The sequence below is a fragment of the Bos indicus genome, chromosome 29, assembly GCF_029378745.1.
Source record: "Bos indicus isolate NIAB-ARS_2022 breed Sahiwal x Tharparkar chromosome 29, NIAB-ARS_B.indTharparkar_mat_pri_1.0, whole genome shotgun sequence".
Lineage (NCBI taxonomy): Eukaryota > Metazoa > Chordata > Mammalia > Artiodactyla > Bovidae > Bos > Bos indicus.
The window spans coordinates 41,978,306-41,989,596 of NC_091788.1; the positions used below are offsets into that span (position 1 = coordinate 41,978,306).

Consider the following 11,291-nt stretch of genomic DNA (forward strand, 5'->3'; position numbering starts at 1 on the left):
ACAGGACAACATAGACCCACTGACAAGCTTAAGTAAGTGACTATTGCATTGCATAATTGATCTCTTCCCAGGCATAGCCTAGTAGACCATTTATGCATTTAACTTTATTATGCTTTTTCATAATGAAGAATGAGGGGGAGGCACTGATTGGGAGATAGAAGATGAGGAAAAGACACCTAATAATACTTACATGGAAATTAGTGCCTCCTTCTTTTGAGGGGCTTCCCTGGTGGCTCAGACAGTAAAGAATCCATCTGCAGTGTGGGAGACCTGGGTTGGGAAGATCCCCTGGAGGAGGGCATGGCAACCCTCTCCAGTGTTCTTGCCTGGAGAATCCCCAGGACAGAGGAGCCTGGTGGGCTACAGTCCATTGGGTTGCACAGAATCTGACACGACTAAGTGACTAAGTTCACAGCACATGCATTTTCAACTTTTCCATATTCACTAGGACATAGACTTGTGTTTCTGAATCCTAGACAATCAGAGTGGAAGGAAAAAGTAAAGATGACAGTCATCAGACACCTTTTTTGGAATACTGTGATCTGTGATGTTTCTTCTATTTTAATGTCTAAGTCTAGTTGTACTAAGTCTAGCTCTCTATAGGTATAGTAGATCATTAAAGTGGGCTTCTTTAAATGTTTTCTGGGTAAAATCTGAAGTGAGATCCTTTGATTCCATTTCTGATGTTACTGTTGGTATATGTTTGCTTTCCTGTATTCTTACACTGTTTCTTAGCCTTAAAAAATCAGGAATGAACTTTAAATTTCCTAGAACTGTGTTAATCCCCAGGGCACTATGCTGTCAAGTCAAGGGGACACAGACAGTATTTTCCAGCTTCAACCACTAGTTGAGAAAATAGAAATTCTTTGCAGTATTGGGATTGGGCGAGGAGGGGGAGGACTCACAGCATATAGACAACCCTCAAAAAGAAATTATTTCCCTAATTTCTAAGTTTTACTATTAATGCTTCTGTTGTCAAGTATTATATACTATCCTGTTTGGAGACTGAGTCACGTTATGTTTCCTCTTACTGTCATATTTGTGTTTAATAAATCAGACAAAAGAATGTCAGAAAAAGTGTTGTTTTCATATACAGCCATGTAATTTTTACGACAACTTTTCACTTTAAAATGAAGAATTACACAAGTCAGATAGGGCCTTTATTGTTTAATATTGATCTCTGGCTGCCTGGGTGAATATAATCATCAATTATAGTACCTTTGCTCTAAGTCTTATGGCTTATGTCTTTTTTCTTCTTTTTTTTCCCCCACTACAGATTTGCAACCACAATACCCTATTTTGGCATCTTTATGAATCTACAGCACTTTGGGAGCAATATTTTCCTGTTCCAGGTAATCTTTGGAGCCCTCACTGTCTCAGTCCGAAGTCTTGCAGTTTTACCACTGAATCACATGGGCCGTCGACCAACCCAGATGTTTCTCATGTTCCTGGTGGGAATATCCATTTTGGTCAACACATTTGTGCCCCAAGGTGAGAGAAGACTGGACTTTGGGGAAACGAAGGGTCTTTTTCTCATTCTTCAAGGTTTGTTTGGTCATACTTGTCTGAAGCCAGGAGTAAAAAGAGGTCCTAATGAAAGGTTAAGTATTCCCCCAAACCAAACTGATGAGAAATTCTGCTAATAAGTTTTTGAGGAAAGAACTAAAGGTCAGTAAGGGGCAGCGCAAACATATATTTATCTTTCATCACATAGTGGAAACGTCTGGAAAATGGTCCCATTTATTCCAGGTAGTCTCTCTAGGACAGCAATCATTCACTTGTGGTTTTCCCATTCACACATTAAATAGCCAGTAAAGAGGGATGAGGCCTTGCAATTATATCCCATGTGAGAGCATACTATGGCCACTCCTTCTATTTGGGCTCTTCATTACCAGCTTTGATGACTGGTCTACTTCCCCATTTCTATGTATCTACATATGACTGTGAGCTTAAGTCACTATGACTATAGTTCTTGCTTAAGAAAGTCTCCCAGGAAATGAAAAAAAAAATCCTCTTTTTCAAGTGGGGAAGGAGGGTGTAGTAGAAACAAGAACTGAAGCTGAGAAAAATCCTTGTCCATTCCCTATCAGATTACTTTATAAGTTAATAGAATGATGATATGTAATAATTAGGAGAAACTTGGTGGGCAATTTGCATCTCCAGTGCAGGAATGTGACACAGCATTACAGATAGGTATTTTTATTGCTTCTCAGAATATCATCAATAATGCATTAATAATACTTCTTTACCATGGAGTTCTTTCCAATATTATCCAGTTATAATTACATTTCTTTTTATACTGTGTAGAAAACTGATTCCCCTCAATTTTCTCAATTGTTCCTTAATTTTGACAATTTTTCCCAACTAGAGGCTTCAATTTTAGGTTCTTCATGTCTAACATTGATGTAGATCTAGCTTCTCCACAGCCTGTTCACTAATAGAGCAGTACTGTCCTGTTACTCTCTGGTGTCATACTTACCCCATGGCAATGCTGTATCTACGCTAGGTTGGTTGACTTATTTGGGTTTACCTGGGACTTTTCTGATTTTATCAATGAAAATCTCACATTATCAAAACCTTCAAATTCCCAGGATGACTGGTCACTTTAAAACCTGCACTTTAATTACAAACGTCTCAAGATTGGAGCTGAACATTAGACTCAGTAATTGTCCATGTCTTAACTTCAGCAATAAGGATATTGCAAATACCAGACAAAATTAGTGAAAGCAAATTTCTGCCACACTGTTTCCTTTTTCTTTTCTTGCAAATCTCAGATATGCAGATGGATTTGTTGCAATTATTCCAGATAGTTTTATGTAATTTTACCACATATATTGATGATTTTACATTTCTCAGTTTATCAACATATATATATATTCTATGGTATATTTCAAATCTATCAATAAACCATAGTTTTCTTTTTTTCCTGAGTAAATTTGGTGGATGCCACTTCCTCCAGCCCAGATTTCTTAGTGTTGCTGGTCTTCCTGTCTCCAGAAATGCAGACCCTGCGTGTGGCTTTGGCAAGTGTGGGAATTGGCTGTGTTGCTGCCTCTGTGTCTGCTCTTTCTGTCCACTCTAATGAACTCATCCCCACTCTCCTCAGGTAAGAGTTTATGGATGCTCTGCCAGGATCTAAAGTATGACTTTCCCATCTAACTGATGCTTATTTCAGGAGTGAACACAATAAGATCTTTAAGTTATAAATTAATCATTTGTAATGGTAATACTATATCAATAGCAACTATAGCCAAAGTTAATTGAAAAACCCAACTTTGTTCTGTGTATTGTTCTGAGCAGTAATTCAATTATCTTCTCATTAATCTTTTGAATCTCTTATTACTATAGGTCCAATGTGTAACATTCCATATAAAATAATGAAAATATATCAATACACTTGACAAAGACAGCTAGAAAACCAGGGAGCAAATCTCAATAACAAGGGTTTATCATCAAGCTCATGAATATAGTAATTGTGTTTCATTGCAGAATAATATCTCATGAATTTTGTGTGCAGATATTTACTGAATTACTATATCATGTCATTTATTCCTTCAGGGCAAACTTTTTAGGATTAGATATGCTAGCTAGTAGATGTGGGGCAACCCTGGCTCCCCTCTTGATGACCCTAGTAGTGTATCTACCCATCCTGCCCTGGATCATCTATGGAGTCTTTCCAATCATTGCTGGTCTTCTCATTCTTCTCCTACCTGAAACCAAAAATCTGCCCATTCCTGACACCATCCAGGATGTGGAAAATAAGTGAGTAAACCTACCATCCCCTGGGAGGGACTGTGTGCTTTGGATCTGTGGGTGAGAAAGGCAACACACCTCATGAGTCCCTCAGATCACTGGGGAGGCTGAGCCTTGCCTCGGATACTCCCATCTTGGGCCATTATCTTCATGAGAGGCAAGGTCATTTCCATCCATTGTGAATTCTAGTCTAGACTGCAGAGATCCCCTCTGCCCTGTTCTCATTGGTAGTTTTAGTGCTGAAGTGATGGTAATTAGCTCTGTTATGATTTTACATCCTACCTGTCCTCATGAGAAACACACATTCATATTGGGATCATGATCCTCAGATCCATAAGAGCTTGGGATAGAGGGGAAAGAAATGGGATGACTGGTGAAGGAGCATTGTTAGAAAAATCACATTTTAAGGACTTTCCCACAATTTAAGGACTTTCTGTGGAAAGGCAGTAAAAAAGTTATTTATTTGCATGTGGCTGTAAGATTCAGTTTTGCTGCCACAAGTTATGCAAAGATTGAGGATAATAAGAAACTGGAAAAGGCATTTTAAAACTATAACATTGTATCTTAGTTTCATAGGGCTTCTACAGTAGAATCTGATAAACTGAGTGACTTAAACAAAATAAATTTACTGTGTCAAGTTTCAGGAGGCTGAAAGTCTGAGCTCAAGTTGTTGGCAGGACTCTACATCTTCTGAAGGCTCTAGAGAAGGGTCTGTTCCAGGTCTCTCCTGGATTCTGGTAGTTCCTTGGCTAGTGGAAAATAGCTCCAGTCTTCACATCGCATCCCCCTGGCATCACTTTATGTCTCAAGTTCCCCTCTTTTAATAAGAACATCATCATATTGGATCAGGGGCTCTTTCTACTCCAGTTTGATCTCATCTTAATTAATCAGCAACAATCCCGTTTTCAAATATGATAATTGCATATTCTGAGGTAGATGGTTAAGACTTCAATATATATACTTTGGAAGGTACACAACTGAACCTATAACAAGTTGGGAACTCCTTTAGATTTTTAACCCACCTCCTGACTTATCAAAGGTGTCATTGGCCAGAGATCCAAATGACAAAGTGAGAATCCAAAAAGACCAAGTGTGAGTAGCACTTTTAAGTGCATTCATGTGCCTGCACAGTTGGTGTCATTTAGTCGCTAAGTCACATCTGATTCTTTTGGGACCCCATGGACTGTAGCCCATGAGGCTCCTTTGTCCATGGAATTTACCAGGCAAGAATATTGGAGTGGACTGCCATGCCCTTCTCCAGGGGATCTTTCTGACCCAGGGATCAAATCTGTCTCTTACATTGGCAGGAGAGTTCTTTACCATTGAGTCATCCTGATTCAGTGGTAAGGAATCTGTGACTTAGTGACTCAATAGCAACAATGAAAAAAGCTGATGGTTAGGGATCAGTTTGTACTTGTACAAGGAGGGCATCCAAACTTACTTTTATTTTTTCTCTTTCATAATGTCTATTCTTATTTTCTGATTGGTTGGTTAATTTGTTGTTTCTCCTTTGGTTTTTCAGCCAAAAATTCTCAAGAAAAATAAATGAAAAAGATTCTTACATAAAAGTGACAAAATTTTAAGGCTCTTCATGGTCTTGCTGGTGAGGAAGAAAAAATTATGAAGAAAAAATATCTCCAGGAGTAGATATCTCCTTTATATCTACAAAATGGCAAGAAAATACACTTGAAAAATACATCTCATCTATAATTATTGCATTAATTGGCAATTAAACATGTAATAAATGAGAATATGTAATTCCATGAACAGTCCCATTTTGGGGGGAAGGAGTCAAAAAAGTTTCAAATTTGTCAATAAATTATTAATAGACAATGTGATTCAGAAACAGAGGAATACCATGGCAGGTTCATGTAAGGAGGACCATATGATGAACTCTAAATAAATTTGCAAAAGTCAAATCAATCAATGTAATACACCACATTAACAAATTGAAAAATAAAAAGCCATATGATTATCTCAATAGATGCAGAGAAAGCCTTTGACAAAATTCAACATCCATTTATGATAAAAACTCTCCAGAAAGCAGGAATAGAAGGAACATTCCTCAACATAATAAAAGCTATATATGACAAACCCACAGCAAATATTACCCTCAATGGTGAAAAATTCAAAGCATTTCCCCTAAAGTCAGGAACAAGGCAAGGGTGCCCACTATCACCACTACTATTCAACATAGTTTTGGAAGTTTTGGCTACAGCAATCAGAGCAGAAAAAGAAATAAAAGGAATCCAAATTGGAAAAGAAGAAGTAAAACTCTGTTTGCAGATGACATGATCCTTTACATAGAAAACTCTAAAGACGCCACTAGAAAATTACTAGAGCTAATCAATGAATATAATAAAGTTGCAGGATATAAAATCAACACACAGAAATCCCTTGCATTCCTATACACTAATAGTGAGAAAATAGAGAAATTAAGGAAACAATTCCATTCACCATTGCAATGAAAAGAATAAAATACTTAGGAATATATCTACCTAAAGAAACTAAAGACCTGTATATAAAAAACTATAAAACATTGGTGAAAGAAATCAAAGAGGACACTAATAGATGGAGAAATATACCATGTTCATGGATCAGAAGAATCAATATAGTGAAAATGAGTATGCTACCCAAAGCAATCTATAGATTCAATGCAATCCCTATCAAGCTCCCAATGGTATTTTTCACAGAGCTAGAACAAATAATTTCACAATTTGTATGGAAATACAAAAAACCTCGAATAGCCAAAGCAATCTTGAGAAAGAAGAATGGAACTGGAGGAATCAACCTGCCTGACTTTAGGCTCTACTACAAAGCCACAGTCATCAAGACAGTATGGTACTGGCACAAAGACAGAAATATAGATCAATGGAACAAAATAGAAAGCCCAGAGATAAATCCACACACCTATGGACACCTTATCTTTGACAAAGGAAGCAAGAATATACAATGGAGAAAAGACAATCTCTTTAACAAGTGGTGCTGGGAAAACTGGTCAACCACTTGTAAAAGAATGAAACTAGAACACTTTCTAACACCATGTACTGCTACTGCTAAGTCACTTCAGTCATGTCCGACTCTGTGTGACCCTATAGACGGCAGCCCACCAGGCTCCCCCGTCCCCGGGATTCTCCAGGCAATAACACTGGAGTGGGTTGCCATTTCCTTCTCCAATGCATGAAAGTGAAAAGTGAAAGTGAAGTCGCTCAGTCATGTCTGACCCTCATCGACCCTATGGACTGCAGCCTTCCAGGCTCCTCCATCCATGGGATTTTCCAGGCAAGAGTACTGGAGTGGGGTGCCATTGCCTTCTCTGTACACAAAAATAAACTCAAAATGGATTAAAAATCTAAGCATAAGACCAGAAACTATAAAACTCCTAGAGGAGAACATAGGCAAAACACTCTCCAGCATAAATCACAGCAGGATCGTCTATGACCCACCTCCCAGAATATTGGAAATAAAAGCAAAAATAAACAAATGGGACCTAATTAAACTTAAAGGCTTTTGCACAACGAAGGAAACTATAAGGATGGTGAAGAGAGAGCCTTCAGAATGGGAGAAAATAATAGCAAATGAAGTAACTGACAAAGAATGAATCTCAAAAATATACAAGCAGCTCCTGCACCTCATTCCAGAAAAATAAATGACCCAATCAAAAAATTGGCCAAAGAACTAAACAGACATTTCTCCAAAGAAGACATATAGATGGCTAACAAACACATGAAAAGATCCTCAACATCACTCATTATCAGGAAAATGCAAATCAAAACCACCATGAGGTACCATCACACGCCAGTCAGAATGGCTGCTATCCAAAGTCTACAAACAATAAATGCTGGAAACAGTGTGGAGAAAAGGGAACTCTCTTACATTGTTCGTGGGAATGCAAACTAGTACAGTCACTATGGAGAACAGTGTGGAGATTCCTTAAAAAACTGGAATAGAACTGCCAAATGACCCAGCAATCCCACTGCTGGGCATACACACTGAGGAAACCAGAATTGAAAGAGACACGTGTACCCCAATGTTCATCACAGCACTGTTCATAATAGCCAGGACATGGAAGCAACCTAGATGTCCATCAGCAGATGAATGGATAAGAAAGCAGTGGTACATATACACAATGGAGTATTACTCAGCCATTAAAAAGAATACATTTGAATCAGTTCTAATGAGGTGGATGAAACTGGAGCCTATTATACAGAGTGAAGTAAGCCAGAAAGAAAAACACCAATACAGTATACTAACTCATATATACGGAATTTAGAAAGATGGTAACGATAACCCTGTATGTGAGACAGCAAAAGAGACACAGATGTATAGAACAGTCTTTTGGACTCTGTGGGAGAGGGCGAGGGTGAGATGATTTGGGAGAATGGCATTGAAACATGTATAATATCATATGTGAAACGAGTCACCAGACCAGGGTCGATGCATGATACAGGATGCTCAGGGCTGGTGCACTGGGATGACCCAGAGGGATGGTACAGGGAGGGAGGTGGGAGGGGGGTTCAGGATGGGGAACATGTGTACACCCGTGGTGGATTCATGTTGATGTATGGCAAAACCAATACAATATTGTAAAGTAATTAGCCTCCAATTAAAATAAATAAATTTATATTCTAAAATAAATAAACAAACAAATTTGCAAAAGTCAGAACTGTATAGTATATGCAACTGGACATCGAAAGAAATCCAGAAGCAAATATCAATATATCTGTAAACTTAGTGCATGATACTTTTGATGTCATAAATCACTGGCAATTAGAAAATTATGTGTTTTTTTGGAAATACATTCATTGAAATGGTAACAGTGGTGAACTTTAAGTGGTCAAATTTTAAGTGATTACTGTTTCTTTGCAATTTTTTATGTTCATGTTTTTAAAAAGTAAGCATACAAAATTAAAATATTATAAGGGGATGACCAAGTAACTGCTTAATAAGGAAATTGTTATGGATCAGCCATCTCAACAGAAGCAAAGCTATTGTTCAAGGTCATGGAAGAATGACCGTGAAGGCAATTCAGAGAGCTGCCACTCCATTCAAAAGCCCAGAGGGCAAGGGGCTGAGAGGGCCTTGTTGTTATTGTTATTTGGTCGCTAAGTCATGTCTGACTGCCACCCCATGTGAGCTCTGCCTGGTGCTGTCTCATCTTGTTGTTGTCTATGGTTCCCTTATTTTTGGTATAATTTACACATGGTAAAAAGTACAAATCCCAAGGTCAAAATTCAGTGTATTTGCATAAATTCATATACCAGGGGCAAATGCAACCCAATCAACAGGGAGATTAATTTCCATTCCAGAAATTACTTTTGTGCTCATTCCTCAGTCAGAATTGTCCCTTAGCCTTCAATCCTCTTCCACTGTGTATTTCACTAGGTGTTAACTTTGTTTCTCCTAGAACATCACGTAAGTTTATTACAGATTTATACTTTTTTTGTATTGACATTTGCTTGGTATATTGTACTTGAAATTCATGCCTGTTGTTGTTTGTATCAGTATTTTATTCCTTTTTATTGCCATGAAGTATTACATAGTATGGATTTGAAAATACTGCCAAGTTAGATATCTGAAAAAGGGTTAATATCCAAAATTCATAAGTAACTCCTACAATTCAATAACAAAATACCAAGTAACCCAATTTAAAAATAGACAAAGAACCCTAATAGACATTTTCCTAAAGAAGATATACAAATGGCCATCAGTTTTTGGACAGTTGCTCAACATTACTGATCATCATGGAAAGGAAAATCAAAACTACAATGGAGAAAATCCTCACACCTCTTAGAATGGCTGTGATGGAATAAAATTTATACTTTAAAGCAGGACAAGAAACTTTAAGCATGACATACTCCCTGCCCATACTGATCCCTCCTTCATATGCAATGTGTATCTGCGTTATACATTAATCAGAGCTCCTAAAGGATGAGACTGCTCAACTGTAACAGGTAATGGTGACCTGCTGCTTGCTTGGTGTGTGCAGAACTGGACTATGTATCTTTGGTGAACTTGATGCAAAATGTCAGTGTGTCATTTGTGACATAAATTTCTTTGTCTCAAAATATATATATATGACTGTGCCTTCAACTTCTAACAAATAGAACAGTCCTCAGAGTTTTCTGAAAGGCTGTCTCCTGGATTACAATCCTCAGCCTGGTTCAAATAAAATTCTCTATTTCTCCTTTGGATTGACTATTGGTTAATTTTTGATTCACAGCTAGCATCAAGAAGACAAGAGATAATAAGTGTTGGTGAGTATGTGGTTATGGTTGTTATTTAGTTGCTGAGTCTTGTCCAACACTTCTGCGATGCCATGGGCTATATCTTGCCAGGATCCTCTGTCCTTGGAATTTTCCAGGCAAGAATACTGGAGTGGGTTGCCATTTCCTTCTCCATGGGATCTTCTTGACCTAAGGATCAAGCCTCCCTCTCCTGCATTGCAGGCGGATTCTTTACCACTGAGCCACCAGGGACGTTAATATGTGGAGTAGAGGCTATACTTGGTGCTAATATGAATCAGTGCAGTCATTATGGAAAACAGCATAAAGATTCCACAAAAAAATTTTTTTTAAAATAGCATATAATCCAGCAATCCTGTTTCTTGTTTTATGTGCAAAAGGAATGAAAACAGGACAATGAAAAGATATTTGCATTCCCATGATTATTTTTTACAATAACAAAGAAGCAACATAAGTGCTCATCTGAAAGTGAGTGGTTAAAAACATAGTGTAAGTTTAAATAATAGGATATTAATCAGTCATGAGAAAAATAGAAGTGTTATTTGTGAAAACATGAATATACCTTGACAGCACTGTGCTAAGTAAGATAAATCAGACAGAGAATAACAGATACTGTATATAATTTAGACGTCAAATGTAAAAAAAGTCAAACTTGTGCAAAATGGTATAAGTAGGATGGTGGTTATCAGGAGCTGAGAGATCGGGGAATTGGGGAAAAGTTTAATGGTACAAACTTGCAACTAGTAGATAAGGTGTAATGCATAATTTGTGATTATAGTCAACAATGTAGGTGTGTGTACGTGTGTGTGTGTGTTTGTGTATGTATGTGTGTGTTAGTTGCTCAGTCGTATCTGGCACTTTGCAATCCCATGGACTACAGCTTGCCAGGCTCCTCTGTCCATGAAAGTCTCTTGGCAAGAATGCTGGAGTGGGTTGCCATTTCCTTCTCCAGGCGATCTTCCCAAACCAGGGGTCAATCTTGGGTCTCCTGCATTGCAGGCAAATTCTTTCCCATCTGAGCTACCAGGAAAGCCCATAGTCAACAATACTACATTGCAAATTTCAAATGTTGTTAGTCTGGATCTTAATTATTCTCCACACGAAAAAGAAATGATAATTTTGTGGCATGATTAGAGTGTTAGCTTGTAGCTAACACTATGATAATAATCATATTGAAATATATAAATGTATCAAATCAGCACTGCTGTATATCTTGTTGTTTAGTTGCTAAGTCATGTCCAACTCTTTGCAACCCCATGGACTATAGCCCACCAGGCCACTCTGTCATGGATT

The 11,291-nt window shown here is 37.8% G+C and overlaps 1 protein-coding gene across 1 annotated transcript in view; it reads left to right on the top strand.

Moving 5' to 3' along the window:
* The window catches only part of LOC109554215 (solute carrier family 22 member 10-like), a 36,388-nt gene extending 31,052 nt beyond the window's left edge, over positions 1-5,336 (top strand). Inside the window, exons 7-10 of the mRNA XM_019954536.2 lie at positions 1,277-1,491; positions 2,998-3,106; positions 3,559-3,762; positions 5,276-5,336. Coding sequence (XP_019810095.2) covers positions 1,277-1,491; positions 2,998-3,106; positions 3,559-3,762; positions 5,276-5,336 — 589 coding nt within the window. The remainder of the gene's footprint in view (positions 1-1,276; positions 1,492-2,997; positions 3,107-3,558; positions 3,763-5,275) is intronic.
* Positions 5,337-11,291: the final 5,955 nt, after the last annotated feature.